This window comes from Oncorhynchus nerka, linkage group LG12, assembly GCF_034236695.1.
Source record: "Oncorhynchus nerka isolate Pitt River linkage group LG12, Oner_Uvic_2.0, whole genome shotgun sequence".
Classification (NCBI taxonomy): Eukaryota; Metazoa; Chordata; class Actinopteri; order Salmoniformes; family Salmonidae; genus Oncorhynchus; species Oncorhynchus nerka.
The window spans coordinates 60,301,731-60,319,981 of NC_088407.1; the positions used below are offsets into that span (position 1 = coordinate 60,301,731).

The 18,251-nt window shown below is 41.0% G+C and overlaps 1 protein-coding gene and 1 pseudogene across 2 annotated transcripts in view; both read right to left on the reverse strand.

Annotated features, from left to right (window-relative positions):
* Positions 1–272, reverse strand: part of LOC115138485 (zinc finger protein DPF3-like) — a 50,554-nt gene extending 50,282 nt beyond the window's left edge. For both annotated transcript variants that reach the window (XR_003864956.2, XM_029675369.2), the window contains exon 1: positions 168–272. Coding sequence is in view for 1 of the 2 variants with exons in the window: in XM_029675369.2 (XP_029531229.1) it covers positions 168–199 (32 nt within the window). In the remaining variant the exon portion in view is untranslated. The remainder of the gene's footprint in view (positions 1–167) is intronic.
* Positions 273–11,320: 11,048 nt separating this feature from the next.
* On the reverse strand, positions 11,321–14,814 carry LOC135574118 (zinc finger FYVE domain-containing protein 1-like; annotated as a pseudogene).
* Positions 14,815–18,251: the final 3,437 nt, after the last annotated feature.

Sequence of the window (18,251 nt, forward strand, 5' to 3'; positions counted from 1 at the left end):
ACTGACACATTAATTCGGCTCAGCAAGTAGAAATACACATTGTTACGACAGCAGTATTCCCACATTTGCACGCGTCTTGTATTTGCTTAAAAGTACGGATCCATGTAATTCAAGTATTGGCAACAAAGTAACACAACAGAATTTAATCAATTTGTTAATTTACTTACGCTTTAAGTGGGTTCTGAATGACAGCCGCCATTTTGCTACACGGTAACGCAATATCAGCGTCTTGCAGTTCTGAGTGAAACCTACGAAAAACCAACCAATCGGGGCTCGGGGTGGGTCCGTGAAGGTTTTGTTACTTTAATTTCCGAGGCAAAACGGAGAATGGAAAAGCGAAAAAGGTCTGTTTATCGTTTTTCGTGTTTGTCGTTTCTGAATTAGAAAAACGAAAATCGGAAATCAATTTATTTTCTCATAATATAGTGTCAGAATTTGACATGGAATAATGGAAAACAAATAACAACATCTATTACATTTCTGATTTTGGTTTTGTTCCCACCTGGAAGTACACGCCCCTTTATATAATATTCATGGTGCTTAGGGTTGTGTTTACAGCCTAGGCTGTCAGCACAAAGAAAATATTAGACTGTGTGAGTGTGACAGGAACTAATTATGAAGTTAGCATGCCAATATGACAAACTCAACAACAACTGAATAAAGTTGGCTTGCATTGGCTGGCTGGCTGGCTAGGGCTAGCTAGCCAGTGCCCAGCTAGCCCTAACTGGTTACTGGCTATAGTCATGCTAGCCAGAGCTACCCATTGCCCAACCAGAGCTACTGCAGAAAAGTGAGATTTCTCCATTACTTTCTGTAGCTAACTTAGCTAGATCTTCTGTCAGCTGATGGTGTTTATTGACAGAGTAATAATGAAGAGCAGTTACTGGAAATAATTTGGCACTTTGCATAGCTAACTTAGCTACAGATGTAGGATCTTAATTTGAGTCAGTTTACAGCAGAAAAAATATCCTGCAGCAACAGTAAATGTAGATTATTAATTAATGAAAACATTTTGTAGGGGGTGATACATTTTCAAGTCTGGCATTTTAAAATGGATTTACAAACTTTAGAAGCCTTTTGAAACCTTGAATACACTACAATTTTGCATTTCCTACTGTGCAGAATTATCAGCAACAAAAGAGTGATCAAATGAAGATCCTAAATCTTTATTGCTTACACAAACAACAATATCCAATTAAGCTATAGTCAGTACACACGTGTGTGTGTGTGTGTGTGTGTGTGTGTGTGTGTGTGTGTGTGTGTGTGTGTGTGTGTGTGTGTGTGTGTGTGTGTGTGTGTGTGTGTGAAATCTGACTTTTACCGCAGGAGAAAAGCACAGTACTGCATTTTAGCTGATCACCATGAACTTCATGTAGTTAAATCTTCCTATACAGTAAGTTAAAATAAGCCTTTTTATTGGTATGGGTTGTCATGACTGTCCTGTGAAGATCCGAATGGGTCAGGTCAGCTTGGCAATGGATGACAGTAACCAGACCCTCTCTCACACACAGAGGGGGGAGGAGGGACCTGGTGGGGAGTTGACACCTTATACCCTGTTATAAATCAAGGAAAGAGAACATCCCTCTCCAAATTCACACAGGAATGTTTCTTTGTCTCCAGAGACTTTTCCCGCCTAAACTCTAACACGTTCTAAAGAGAATACTGAAACAATATTCATAACAGAGAATGTGGGGAATGGTCAGAGGCGAGCTAAAGAATAAAAATGTCATATGGGTTGTTATTTTGTGATGTCATTAAAAGTGTTATAGCAGGAAATACTGTAACTTGGAAAGTATATACACTACATGTAAGGGAAAGGGGGATACCTAGTCAGCTGTACAACTGAATGCATTGAACTTAAATGTGTCTTCCACATTTTACCCAACCCCTCTGAATCAGAGAGGTGCGGGGGGCTGCTATAATCGACATCCATGTCTTCAGCGCCCAGGGAACAGTGGGTTAACTGCCTTTGCCCAGGGGCAGAACGACAGATTTTTACCTTGTCAGCTAGGGGATTCGATCCAGCAACCATGCTGGCCCAACGCTCTAAACACCAGTATGAAGTCTCCATCCTTTACGTTGTGAATGAAATATGAAAAATAATTCAAGTATTTTTGTTTAGACAGGAATCTGATTTTAGGAGCCATAAGGGATCATTTGCCTCCTATAAACTTTGCACAGTAAGTAGCCACGCCCAGAGTGAGGTCAGAGAGCGTGTCAGCCTGACGGAACCGTCCCTTTCGACCAGAGTGCATAAAAGGATTGGTAAAGAAATTAACATTGAGACCAGTGTAGCTGCAGCACACATCCACAAAGTGGATTGAACTCTGAATATCAACGCGAGGTAAAAGCGAGAAGCTCACCTCCCGGACAATAACCGGTAGGGCTGATTAGCTGTCCTAAGTAAAATATCTAGAAAAGCGTGGGAACATTCTACTACTCTTCAAACCATCCTATTCTACTACTCTTATCAAATCAATGTATTCTACTACTCTCATCACCAATGGGAACCATTGATACGGCTGGCTAGCCTACCTTCCAAGGAGTATCTTCCAGAGTAAACAACAATAGAAGACGACCCCTTTTGGACAATCAGAGCCTTACAAGCGTGCCGCTGAAAGGCCCTACACCCTTCCTGAGGGCTGGTTATGACAGAAATCCACAGCGAACGAAGGCATTTAAACGGAAATAGATTTTAAAAAATGTAACTAGGCAAGTCAGTTAAGAACAAATTCTTATTTAGAATGACGGCCTACTCCGGCCAAACCCGGACGACGCTGGGCCAATTGTGCACCGACCTATGGGTTTCCCAATCGCAGCCGGATGTGATGCAGCCTGGACATCTGCGCCACTCGGGAGCCCACATTCATGATTTCTTACTGCAAATGGGCGGCGGTTTGTGTAAAAAGTATATGATTACTGTGAGAATAGTTCCTAAAATGTATCAATGATAAGTGTCTCTTTCTCTCTCTCTCCCTCTTCATCTTCTTTGTAACAAGCCACCATATGTTGTGTTAGTCCGCTAGGGACCTTTTCCTAATGTATTGAGGGTGTATGTTTATCCTGTGTTATCATTTAGTTTGCTAGTAAATAAATAATTAAACCAATTACACACATACACACACACACAGGACCATTCACTCAGCTCTATCAAGTGGACATGATGCTCTCAAGGTCATGCACTACCGCCTCCTACCACACCCGGGTTGAGAAGCAAGAATCCTGTCCCCATGACTGTAAATTTGCATATTTCTCTAACTCTGCTGTACTCTACTGTGCTGAGACAATATGACTCTAGAACAGTTTAACACTATTTTAAATTGAATGCTCAACAGTGATTATCTCTCTCTCAATTCAATTAAAAAGGGCTTTATTTGCATGGTAAACATGTTAATATTGCCAAAGCAAGTGGAATAAACAATCACAAATCAACTGTTAATTCTCTCTCTCTCTCTCTCTCTCTCTCTCGCTCTGTCTTGACAATCCTCACAGTTCATTCACATATGCTATGTAAGCTGGTTGCTGGCACCTGCAGGCCTGTTTGAAGGACAACTGGACAGAACATATCAGAATTCTTGGATTTCAGCTGAGACTCTTCTTCCCCATCCTTCAAGGAAAGCTCCTTCTTTACACTTCCTGTTTGGCATGCTGCTCTCAAGGTGTGTCTCTCCATTTATCTCATGTTGTATGGTATTGCCTATAGATTACCCTGAGACTCTCCTGCTGGGTTTTGCTAACTTTCTAATGTTAGCTAAGTGCACTACCAGTAATACCGTATATCCCGGTGTCATGACGTTGCCCTGTTGGTGAGGTTTATGACCCCCATAAATACCCTTTCCTCTCTCTACTCTACAGATTTGACTCTTTGAAAGCCCTTTGTTAACATAGGGAGAGTCTGGTAACATCAAAAGGGTGGGGAACGGAACCATATTTCGGTAATCCAATCAGTTGAAAATATCTGTTCGTACTTAAAGAATATGATGTCAGATCAGTTGTCGTCTGAGACATTATTACTGATGATAGGATAACATTAACTGTATCTTGGAAGGTCTACACATTCTAGTTATCGGATTCACATGGAATTGTTGTGCAATTTAAATGTTTAAATATGAAGCTATTTGTGAAATTATTAAATGTAATTTTAGCTTCTAAATTAGAAAATTGTTTTCATAAAAGTAAACTCTGCTCACTCAAAGTCCCCGCCCAAGTGAACAGACATTGGTTGTGAACTATGAAACACGCTCTTCTCTCCACCACTACAAAAGCCCCTTGACGAAATTCAATTTATGTTCCTGACGACGTGAGGACTGCTGTCCGTAAGTTAAAAGGTCTAATATCAACTACAGAACTAAGCCAACCTCATCATGAGCTCTGGTTGCGAAAGGTTGAACGACAACAACCTAACAAAATTAGCAAAGTGTTCCCGGTGACGTGAGGACTGCTGTCCATACATTAAAAAAGGGCGATTTCAACGTGGAGGTGACGATCGACATGCTGGAAGGGTGCATTTCGACTATACCAGCCAGAATATAGCATGAGCTTATAGTATGGCAACTTGGTATGAACTTTGAACTCTAGTTCACTAAAGAAGTGATACATCCTAGATGTCAAGTTAGCAGCAGCAGCAGCTGTAAACGTGCGTGGCTAGGAAAGGACAGACAACCTCTTCAGAAAGACAGGGTACTACAATGTATCTGTTCTACCACACGACGACGGTACTACAACATATCCATTCTACCACCAGACATATTCTTCAAATGACAAGAGACCTCTGCTGGGCAACCCAGCCTTCCATCTACGATCAATCTATGGGAGCGCAGCTCAGAGTAAATATTTCTTGCATTTTCCTTTTCCAAATGGGCGGTTATTTAGAATGCATAAGATTCTGTATTTACGATAGCATAGCTTCATAAGGTCCGATAGAGACCCAATCCTTTCGTTCCTTAGTCTTCCTGTGCTTTCATTCAAACCCAAACCCCTTTCTTTGTGTAACCAGCCGTCATATCAGTTCCGGCCGCTAGGGACGTTTCCTTTTATGACATAATTAGTAATCAATATATGATCCATCCTGTGTATATATAATTCTGTGTGATTATTTAGGTATTTAGTAAATAAATAATTAAACAAATTTTTGTATTGCTGATTCAACTTGTTAGCCAGGGTTCGTGAAGATAACCAAGAATTCTACGACGTTCAAATGAGACTGAATAAGGTGACGATTAATAATTGACTGTTATTGATATAAAAGATTACCAGGTCTTTAAGAGTTTATTCAGAAGATAACAGCTCTATAAACATTCCTCCGGTGGTGCCCTGAGTTTCTAGTTAATTACATTTACATGATTAGTTTAATCAGGTAATATTAATTACAGATCAATTATTTTATAAAATAGCATGTCATATCACTTAATCCAGCATAGCAAAGACACAACACTGGGATGGCACAGGCACAGTATGAGGGTATGAAAATCTAGATACTGTCCAACCCTAGCACCAATCCCATGCTGCCAGGCTGCCAAATCAACTATTTTATTCCCCTCATACTAAACGTTGCTCACTCTTGTTTCAACTGCCATTTGATTAAATCAGTTTAATTCAATGTTTAAATTAGCTTCAAGTGGTTTTTTTTACTGAAAGTTTGATAGATGGAACATGTATGGAGGGATTTGGGTGTGGGTGGAGAGTGGATAAATGGGTATAGATGGGTTTGGCAGAATAACCTTCCCCTACCTCCCTTCCTTCACTAGATAAGTAATACAAGTGAATGTAATTGCTGCATTTTACCTGTGATCCAAAATCAAATATTTTATGAGTTACAAGCTAAGACAAAATGAGATTTAATGATATTACTTTATCTTTATAATTCTATTCTTTACTGGCCACTATCCTTCAAGTACTGAGCAAATGTCCAAATTGAGGACATTTCCTGATTTTGCAATGCAAATGTTGCTTTGATAGACACTAGTTATGATCCAGACACGTGACATACAAAGTTCAACTGTCATACAAACTGGGTAATGTTGAGCCCCCAACTCCTGTCTGTCACTCACTCCATTAAATATCTTAAACATATACAGTTGATGGTGTGGTCTGTACCTTGTGAATATTCCCTTTTGAGTGAACAAATATTCCCATTTGTTCTCTCTGCTATAAAACAACAACAAAAAATGCAGGATTACTGCCACAGACATATGTTAAATACAGGCAAAGGCCTGAGCCTACTGCCCACTAACAAATGACCAGCCAGGCCACCACACACACCTACAGTACACTCCTCTCCCCACCCCACTTACTTACACACATACAATTCAAGGAAGATCAGAGTGTCTCAGGGTAGCATTGCTGATCTAGGATCACTGATCTGGTCCCTCTATTTAGTCAGCAGATGCAGCTACTGAGGACCAGACATCAACTTCCCATTATATGCAAAGTTACTTGTAATTGTGGAAATGACACAATTGTCTTAAGGTTGAATTGTGTCTATTGATTACATTTTATTATAGGGAATATCATTCTGATTCAGACTCCTCGCACCTGTTTCTTGGTCCAAAAAGCACAAAATGATTCCAAAAATGTATTTTTTTCATGCCCTTTCCTATGCAATCCTAAAAGTAATCAGTATTGACAACCTCCAAAAATGTGTCCTTTCATGGATATAAACAAAGATTTTTGCCATTCGTATTAAAATGTCAGAAAAAGGCCTATTTAATTCAATTGCATGTAGTAGCTCTTAAAGTCCTCTGGACAGCAGTAGCAAACAGGAGTTAACCCTGGAGTCCATTTGAGACTTGAATGTACAGTAGAACCTTGAAATTACAGATGCCAAGTGTATTAAACACAAATACGAAGCATTATAAAGAGGCAGTCAGACATTTGTATCACAATTTTTACTTTGTATTCTTATAATCTTTTTCAAACACTTATTGAAATGACAACAGGAGAAATTCCCAACAAATGATCTAACATAAAAAAGGGTTAGCTAACATTAGTATTTTTATCTTCCTGTCACTTTCATAGTCTATTCCTTTCTTTGTGTTGCCTACTTAGGCTGTAACCCCCCTTAAGCCCTGTGAATATTCTATGAGGGGGACTGTACTCTAAAATCTAAAAGTTGTATACATTTAGTTACTTGTTTTCCGTTATTCCATGTCCAATTTTGACACAATAAATGAGAAAAACAAGTCGAATTCAGATTTTTGTTTTTCAAATTCAAAGATGAATTTGTTTTTCCACTCTATTTTGCCTTGGAAATCTAATAGGGTTCTCCCTGTATTATATTATAGAAAATTGAATGCTGACGATGTACACCAGTTTATTAGGTACACCACCCCCTTCAAGAAAATGGTTCGCTCCTACAGACAGTGAGTCATGTGGCTTGCTATATAAAGCAGGCAGACAGGCATCCAGTTACTGTTTGATTGAATGTGAGAATGATCAAAACGAGTGACCTAAGCGACTTTGAGCGTGGTATGATCATTGGTGCCAGGCGCGCTGGTTCCAGTATCTCAGAAACGGCCGGCCTCCTGGGCTATTCATGCACGAGTGTCTAGGGTTTACCAAGAATGGTGGGAGAAACAAAAAACATCCAGTCAACAGCAGTCCGGTGGGCGAAAAAAACTTGTTGATGAGAGGTCGAAGGAGAATGGCAAGAATCTTGCAAGCTAACAGGTGGGCCACAAACAGGCAAATAACAGAGCAGAAAAACAGTGGTGTGCAGAACATCTCCGTCTTTTGCAATAGACCATCCTTGTCACGGATGATGGCAGATTGCAGCAGACGACCACACCGGGTTACATTTACATTTACATTTAAGTCATTTAGCAGACGCTCTTATCCAGAGCGACTTACAAATTGGTGCGTTCACCTTATGACATCCAGTGGAACAGCCACTTTACAATAGTGCTTTACTCATATCAGCTAAAAACAAGAAGAAGTGGCACCAGCAGGCACGGGGTTCACTAACACTGGACAATTGAGTGGAAAAACATTGCCTGATCCCGATACCTGAGTCAGGATTAGGCGTAAGCAGCATGAGTCCATGGACCCAGCCTGCCTGGTGTCAACGGTACAGGCTGGTGGTGGTGGTGGGGGGAAGGTTTTCCTGGAACATGTTTTGGTCTCTTGATACCAATTGAGCTCGAAACAGAGTAAATTATAGACTTCTCAAAGATATTGTGCTTTCTTTCCCCCAATGCAACATATAAACATTGCAGGGTTGAAGGGAACATCTCAATAGAAATTGAACCTGACTAAAGTTAGACAAAAGTAAAAAAAAATTAACAAAACACTCCAAAATGACAATTATATCTAAAAGGCTTACAGGACAAATATTATTTGTCTTCACTTTTTTTTTTATTACAAACTCCAATGTAAAGGTAGTAAAATGTCCAGTGTCATGCATAGCATGCATCCAGGTAAAACTGTTCCCCTGGTTGAACTTTTCAAATTACTCTTTCAAAACACACTTTAATAGATGTGGATATAAAGAAGTTATTTGATTAATTAAAGCTTTAACTACATTTCAGACACATAATCATATAACCATCAAAGATGTGAAATGGTTCAGGTATAAATGCCAGCTGACTGTGCATATCCAAGTGTCGTATGCAAAGAACAGAATACAGTAAAAAAAAAAAAGCAAGTATACTCAAAATGACCCTTAACATCTCAATGACTAAAAAGCATAAATTATGAAAGAACAAGCATGCAATCTATTTGACAATGCAGTCTTTAGCGTGGATGACAAATAATGCCACAGAAGCAATTGGCTCAAAATAAATCATTAAATGTGTTGAAACTGAAAAGCTGAGTTCATTGTCCTATCAGCCTATGCTTATGGTGATCTGTAGTCTTGTGTTTGTTATGTTAAACTGGGTTAGAGGAGAATCTGCATGTTCAACAAACAGCAGCTCAACAAGATTCAAACAAATGGAAGTTACTGCCACTCAATTCAATTCTAGGTGCATAATTTACATCAAGTAACAGAAATGGTCAGATACATTACAAAAATACCATCCAGTATAAATTAAATAATGAGGTTAAGTAGATTTTTTTTCCAGGGGTCTCTGTTCAGCTAATGCATTCCACTCCTTGTACGCCGTGTTACTTGCCAATTTGGCCCATGACATGACGTACAAGGAGTGGAATGTTAGAGAGACTGGTACCCAGACTACCTCACAACACCTCAAAGGCAATGCATCTCTCAGACTTTCAAGCTGAACAAACGTTTTCTACAAAAGTTTATTTTCCATATCTAAAATCCTGTCTTCTAGCATAATTTCATACAACCATTACCTCCATGTATACCAAAGAGGTTGTCAACACAGAAACAGTTACCTGAAATGCTATTTGCAGACAAAAACAGACCGGTTTAAAAATGGGATCTATGGATGTTCATGCAGATCCAAATCAAACCTAACTTCGGACTCAGTTTAATTTTTTGGGCCATATGATATGCAGCAGCTTTGTACAGCCGCAACAGACTTCGAGCAATGTTAAAATAGTGTAGTAGAGCATGTAACGAACCTGCAGTGGTGACTGCACTGGTGCCATTATCCCCTCAACATTACATCAGTGAAACAATGCCTTGTGTCGAGAATTGATACAAAAAAATAAATAAACGTTTCTCAACAAACGGTTTACATGATACAAATGTAATTTTATTCCATGATAGAAAAATATTTCACAACCATTATCCAACAAAAAAGCACTGATTTGGGTGAATGCGGAAAAGGTCATTCAATAGTCAAATTACATTACTATTATACATACATTTTTTACAAGGCATCAGAAACCCTAAAACTAGATTTCCTGACAACATCCTTGCCACAGACATGGGAACAATCCATTTCAATAATGGAGGTATATGAGTGGGCAGGTGGAGGTTTGAGAGAGTGGTTCAGTCCAGTGTTCTGAGGAAGGAGGGCCAGTCCCATTAAAAGGTCGCCAGGTTTCTGGTTGCAGTTTGCACAAACACGGACAAGGTGGTCCCACCCTCGCAAGTGGACCGGTCGACGCTCTGGGGAGCATTCGTCACAAAAGTCTTGCTCGCAGGCGTGACAGTGGTGCTTAGACAGCTTGGCAGTCACGATGGCAGATGTGGCAGGAGAGGATATGTGGTCAGGCACCCAGTAGGCAGGATGCGCAGCACCCTTCACCAGGCCTGAAGAGAGAGTAGGCACAATGTGTAGAAGGACCCGGAAGTATGACGTAGGATGACATGTACTTGTACATCGTATAGTCAGTGGCATGAGATGGAGAGAATTAAATAATTAAAGAGAAGGAAACAGAGGACTTACCCGCAAACGAGGCAGAGGCCCGGAGCAGGTGAAGTACTCATCAGGGAAGAAGCAGTTGTGGGCTATGAGCTCATCAGAAATCTCCCCATTGAAGCGCTCACTTAGGCCATAGACAGAGAAGAACAACAGATCAGAAATTACATTGTTGTAGTCTGATTAGATTGGTGACCGTAAAACTAACGGTCACCTATTGAATAGCAACATTTGGACATTTCTATGTGCTTGATTTTAAGACCCCTTTAATGAAGATCAAATGTTCCAGTAGACAGAAATGCTAAAACATTCCATTCTTGAACACAGCTTGACACCCTTATTTGACTGTCATGGTTTCAGTGTTTGCTTTATGTAAATATGAGCCTGTTTGAAACCAGTTTACAGCCAGATGACTGAGCTATAATGTCTACTACCTGCAGGGCTTTGAAGATGACGACTGGGAAGCGGGTGGAGTTGTTGTCCAGCAGCTGCTCCAGGGTGTGCTGCAGGCCACCAAAGTAATTTGGGGGGCTACAGGTACACGTGCCGAGGTACAGGATGGAGCTGAAAACCTCTGGGAAACAGCCCAGCTTCCTGAAGCGCTCAAGCAGCAGCCAATCCACAGACTATGATGAGTTTCCTGTCAGAATGAGATAACGAAAAGGTGATAAAATGGAATAGGATGAGAAGACAGACTTAACTTTGAGTTGATATATAGCCCCTCATAAAATGACATTTCACTTCAGATCACTTTGATCAGGGGTCTTCAACCTTTTCTAGCTCAATCAAAACTGAGATGGAAGATGCCTCACCAAAAATGATTTCTAAGAAAAATAAGTCAAATTCTACTCTAAAGGGAAACATTAAATGGATAGAAAATCAATTTGTACAGTTTAACAGCCACATACTTTGAAAGGAAAATGATACTAGATTACTCAAACTGCTTGACTGGCCAACTAACTGTTCACACCGTTTCAAAACAGCTCTGTTGGAATGACAATTACTAGTCTTAGCGTGTCAAAGGGTCAGCAGGGTGAGTAGAGATTCTGTACCCGTAATTATCAAATTACATGTAATATGATCTTCTGTAGCAACACTCATGACAATGAGTGGATGAATCTACTGTATCCCTAATGTTTACACTGTCAAGGAAGGTGAAATAAAAATGAGACTGATGAGAGCAGAAAGTAACCACACCAATGTTCGATTTGTGTACACTATGGCCAGTGTTGATTACAGTATTTCTTAGCGCTGACCTGAGCCCAGCAGCTTGGTGTGGACAGTCTCATGGAAGATGATGATGGCCTGCCCTAGGGTGGCCAGAGGCACGTCCAGGCCACAGCGGGCAGTAGTGGCCTTCAGTTCCTTGGTGAAATGTTTCAGGTAGGCTTCTGACCCGTCGCCCAGGAACTTGAAGAGGTCGTCATGGATGCGGTCGGCTATGGTGCGGTAGATGCTGTTGGAGATAGCTAGCACCTTGAGCAAGAGCTGTGTTCTGTGGCCCTGGTTGGAGCTGTTACCCAGTTGGCCCTCTGTATCGATGACCACCACCTTGTGGATGGGGTCAAATGCCGCCCACACCCCCACCGTGCAGGACTCCTGCGTGGGGGGAGGTCTTGAACACCTCCCTGTCCATGAAGAACGTGTGGTTCAGAGTGTAGGATTTGCCTTCTCCTGTGTTGCCGAAGGTGGACACCACCTTGATCAGCTTGTTGGGCTTGCAGTTAAATATCTTCACAAACGCACCTTCGTCCTTTATCTAAAAACAGGGAGTAGTGTTGGCAGATGAGGTGATTTCATTTCACAAATGGGTCCTTAGATTTTAATTCAATCACTTTTTGGCTGCACCCCTTTTTGATTTGAACGAAACTTTCCATACATACTGTAGTTGCCCCATGGTATAAGTGGTCAGAAAGTGACGTTTTGGACCTGAATACCAAAACATTCAGGAGGAGGTGCTTAAAGTTGACCCATTTTGCAAACCCAACCATAGCATAAGAAATCAATTTCTTAATCAATTAAAAATATTAACGGTTGGGTTTGATATAATTTAAAAACTTACAATTAGGGTTGTCAAACTATACTATAAATTCTTCCAACATGTATTTATCAAATAATAAAGGTTTACACCATTTGAAGTCTTTGTGTTGTGCCCTCCCTCAGATGTGTCTCCAGTTGAAACAGCATACTCTTGAATACAGGGGGGTTGACATGTCTACATTTAAAAAGGTATCCCTAATGGTTTTTTACCATCCTGAGTGTAAGATTTCAATTATATAAAATGTAAGTTTCCCTTTTCCAGTGCTGGAAACATGGACGTCTCATGGTATGGTGGGTATGCTAAATGGGTCAACAGAGCATTTGGAAAGTATTCAGACCCCCATCACTTTGTCCACATTTTGTTAGGTTACAGCCTTACTCTAAAATGGATTTAAAAACCTCAATTTTACATGCAATACCCCCTAATGACAAAGCAAAAACAGGTTTTTAAAAACGTCATATTACATTTACGTAAGTATTCAGACCCTTTACTCAGAAGCACCTTTGCCAGCGATTACAGCCTCAAGTCATCTTGGGTATGACATTACAAGCTTGACACACCTGTATTTGGGGAGTTTCTCCCCTTCTCTGCAGATCCTCTCAAACTTGGATGGGGAGCATTGCTGCACAGCTATTTTCAGGTCTCTCCAGAAATGTTTGATCGGGTTCAAGTCCGGGCTCTGGCTGGGCCACTCAAGGACATTCAGAGACTTGTCCCTAAGCCACTCCTGCATTGTCTCTGCTGTGCGCTTAGGGTCGTTGTCCTGTTGGGAGGTGAACCTTCGCCCCAGTCGGAGGTCCTGAGCGCTCTAGAGCAGGTTCTCATCAAGGATCTCTGTACTTTGCTCCGTTCATCTTTCCCTCGATTCGGACTAGTCTCCCAGTCCCTGCCGTTGAAAAACATCCCCACAGCATGATGTTGCCACCGCTATTCTTCACCATAGTGATGGTATTGGCCAGGTGATGAGTGGTACCTGGTTTCCTCCAGACGTGATGCTTTGCATGCAGGCCAAAGAGTTTCAAACTTGGTTTCATCAGACCAGAGACACTTGTTTCTCATGGTCAGAGTCTTTTAGGTGCCTTTTGGCAAACTCCAAGCGGTCTGTCATTTTACTGAAGAGTGGCTTCTCTCTGGTCATTCTACCATAATGGCTTGATTGGTGGAGTGCTGCAGAGATGGTTATCCTTATGGATGGTTCTCCCATCTACACAGAGGAACTCTGGAGCTCTGTCACAGTGACCATCGGGTTCTTGGTCACCTGCCTGACCAAGGCCCTTCTTCCTCGATTGCTCAGTTGGGCGGGCGGCCAGCTCTAGGAAGACTCTTGGTGGTTCCAAACTTCTTCCATTTAAGAATGATCAAAATCTAATCAAATTTTTGTCACATGCGCCGAATACAACAGGTGTAGACCTACATACTAGCCCCTAACCAACAATGCAGTTTAAAAAATATGAATAGGAAATCAAAGGAACAAGCCATTACAGAGCAGCAGTAAAATAACAATAGCGAGACTATATACAGGGGGTACCAGTACAGAGTCAATGTGCGAGGGCACCGGTAAGTCAAGGTAATATGTACATGTAGGTAGAGTTATTAAAGTGACTATGCATAGATAATAACAACAGAGTAGCATCGGCGTAAAAAGGGGGGAGCAATGCAAATATTCTGGGTAGCCATTTGATTAGATATTCATGGAGGCAACTGTGTTCTTGGGGACCTTCAATGCTGTAGAAATGTTTTGGTACCCTTCACTAGATCTGTGTCTCGACACAATCCTGTCTCTGAGCTCTACGGACAATTCCTTCGACCTCATGGCTTGGGTTTTGCTCTGACATGCACTGTCAACTGTGGGACCTTATATAGACAAGTGTGTGTCTTTCCAAATCATGTCCAATCAATTGAATTTACCACCGGTGGACTCTCTTCAAGATGTAGAAACATCTCAAGGATGATCAATGAAAACAGGCTGCACTGGAGCTCAATTTCGAGTCACATAGCAAAGGGTTTGAATACTTTATGTAAATAAGGTATTTCCGTTATGTGTAAAAACCTATGTAGATTGACGAGAAAATCTCAAATAGATTAAATGAATAGTTAAGGCTGTAACGTAACACAATGTGGAAAAAAGTGAAGGTCTGTAATACTTTCCGAATGCACTCTGGAAAATGTTGTTAAAAAAAAAAAAAAAAGGGTTCTGGTCAAAAAGTGATTGAAATAAAATTACACAAAAAGGAATTTTGGTTGGATACAAAACTGACAGGACGCAAAAACTCAAAGGCTTTTGACTCCCTTCACTACCCATCTGCATCGTCTCGTTTGCGTCAATCAGAAGACAACTGAAGACTTTCTCCAGAAGTTTTGCCTTCGGGACTTCTGCCTCATCTGCCACTGGGCTTAAGTTGATTTGACCTCTATGATTTCCGGCAGAGGGAGGGAGTAGACCTCTGTAGGTTTGGGTGGAGGAGGATAGGCAGCGTTAGAACTTCTTCTTGTTACCTCCATTGTGGGTGCACATGACCTTATTGTGTGCTATATAGGCTACACAATCCTTTGAACATAGACAACTTGATGCAAGTAGACTTAACAAGGTTGTATGGTGCTCCTTTTACCTTTAAAAAGGTTCAAATCCAGGCCTCCCGGGTAGCACGGTGGTTAAGGGCGATGTACTGCAACGCCAGCTGTGCCATCTGTCGTAACCGGCCGCGACCGGGAGGTCCGTGGGGCGACGCACAATTGGCCTAGCGTCGTCCGGGTTAGGGAGGGTTTGGCTGGTAGGGATATCCTTGTCTCATCACGCACCAGCGACTCCTGTGGCGGTGCAAGGTTGCCAGGTGCACGATGTTTCCTCCGACACATTGGTGCGGCTGGCTTCCGGGTTGGATGCGCGCTGTGTTAAGAAGCAGTGCGGCTTGGTTGGGTTGTGTATCGGAGGACGCATGACTTTCAACCTTCGTCTCTCCCGAGCCCGTATGGGAGTTGTAGCGATGAGACAAGATAGTAGCTACTAAACAATTGGATACCATGAAATTGGGGAGAAAAAATGGTTTAATATATATATTTTTTTAAAGGTTCAACTAATTTCAACAATTAATGTCAAAATTTGTTTATACCTTTATTTAACCAGGCAAGTCAGTTAAGAACAAATTCTTATTTTCAATGACAGCCTAGGAACAGTGGGTTAACTGCCTGTTCAGGGGCAGAACGACAGATTTGTTACTAGTCCAACGCTCTAACCACTAGGCTACGCTGCCGTCCCATATGTAACATTTCAAACACAGTAACGTTAAAGTGAGGCAATCTGGTCGAATATGTTCTGGCTATTTTAAGTCAACCTGCTCTTGACAATAAAATACACTTTCTTTATGACTGGCTTCATAATAATGAAGGGTGCGTTCGTAAATTCACTCTACTCCAATTTCAGAACACTCCCGTCAGAGTGTGCCAAAGCGCAGAATAACGAATATGTCCGGTATCGGTAAATGTCGGCAAAAAAGCATATTTAAATTGTTTCCATCAGCGCAGAAAGTCACCAACGCACTGGATAACGTGAAAACAACCTAACCTGCTCTGCTAGGGCGAGTAAAATGGTTAGAGTGAGGTGTTCTCTCATTTGTGTCTGGAAGTAGCTAGCAAGCTAGCCAACGTTAGCCAGTTAGCTTGACTGCTGTTGTGAGGTCAAAACGCTAGGATCAACCCTACTCATCCGCCTGAGCATCCAGCGTGCGCTCTGAATGCTCCGAGAGAAAAACACTCTGAATTTAAAGAACGGACAATCTGACAATGCTTAAAGCAATATGTTGTTTAAAACAACATTATTCCGTCAATGTGACACAACCTAACTAAAACATATTTCGTCCGACGAAACTTGTTATACGTTACACAAATCCGAATCGCCCTGTTTGAAATAGCTAAAGTTAGCTGTGTTATCCAAGCTAGTTAGCCAGTTCAGGTAAACACGTCAATAATAACCATAGCCAAACACTAGGATAACAGCAGTTCAGTCAACAAAATAAAACATACTGTAACAACCCTGGGTTTATAAACGCGGATATCGACTCTGCCGCTTGAGCATGCTTTTGCACAGTCGATAGCGAGATGGAATTCGGGCTAGAAGGTTGAGGGTTCGAGACCTGCTCCCTGCTGTTTCATTACAAGAAGAAAAATTGCACAATACGCTTCAGAAGTCTTTAAAATATGTTGTGTTGAAATCATTCCTAGCTTTGTCATTGTTCTGTTCATCACCAGCCCACTCCTTGCGGATTTCTGAGTGCTATGTTGTTGCATGTTAAAATCAGCTGAACAGATTATTTCGAGTCGAGGGTCAGGGGTGGGTATAATGCGCATGCTGGGAAATTAAGTTGTTTTGAATAAAACAAGTTAGCGTTGTAGTGATAAATCTATCAAATTTGTAAGTTATATTATTTGCATTTCAACATAAATAAAAGCTGAAGAACATTTGCACATCTAGGTACTTTCCGTGGGTGCTGGAGTTGTAGGCAAACTCATGGAAAGCATGGTGGCCCTCAAGTTTTACCTCAATGAATGTCCCCCTAATGCTTAGGGGGACTAATGCCTCAGCATTATGCTGTGGGGATGTTTTTCAGCAGCAGGGACTGGGAAACTAGTCAGGATCGAGGGAAAGATAAATGGAGTGAAGTCCAGAGAGATCCTTGATGAAAACCTGCTCCAGAGCGCTCAGGACCTCAGACTGGGGCGAAGGTTCACCTTCCAACAGGACAATGACACTAAGCACACAGCCAAGACAACTCAGGAGTAGCTTTGGGACAAGTCTCAATGTTATTGAGTGGCCCAGCCAGAGCTCGGACATTAACCCTAACAAACATATCTGGACAACTGAAAATAGCTTTGCAGCACCAATCCCCATCCAACCTGACAGAGCTGGAGAGGATCTGCAGAGAAAAATGAGAGAAACTCCCCAAATATACAGGTGTGCTACGCTTGTAGCGTCATACCCAAGAAGACTTGAGGCTGTAATCGCTGCCGAAGGTGCTTCAAAGTACTGAGTAAAGAATCTGAATACTTATGTATATGTGATATTTCAGTTTTCATTTTTTATATTTTTTATAAATAAAGCAATTTAATCCATTTTAGAATAAGCTGTAATGTAACAGAATGTGGAAAAAGTCAAGGGGTCTGAATACTTTCGAAATGCACTATAAATATTGACATTCCTTGTGTATGATCATATATTTTGATACATTAAATCTTAATTCTGTGAACCTTATATTTTTTTAACCTCCATTTCAGGAAGTGATGTCACTGAGTACTTCCCCTACATATAGGACCTTCCAACCCCACCTGAGATATAGATGCCTGATGAAGGGTCGAAATGTTGTAAATAAAATCACCTGGGAGCATGAGCAGCAGTGTGCAGATTTTTTCATTAAAAATATATTAATATATAAATTAATATACTAATATTGCAAGTCCTTGAATTAGGTAATTATGAAAATTTGTTTTTACTGGACAGAATTACCCCGAAAACGATTTGTTATAAAATGTGTATGGTTTGCACTACTAAAAACTCAGTAATTTATGTAAGATTCAGTACATCAACACACCTGTAGAGAGCAGTATATAAGTGTTCAAATCCTTGGTTCAATTTAACAAATTCCAATGGATTGATCATATCAGTGGGTTTGAACATGCCCATAATGTAATTCTGGCAGCACGAACCCACATGCACAGTTTAGTGAATTATACACTTTCAAATAGATTATGCAAATTCTGATATACACACACACACACACACACTTTACAAATTGGTCTTTTGACCAATCAGATCAGCTCTGAAAGAGATATTTTGTGATTGGTCAAAATACCAATGTGGAAAAATGGATCAGAATAGGGCTGCCTGTGTAAACGTAGCCATATTTCTTAACCTTAGTAGCTGTGGTTCCCCTCCAAAATAAAGTAGG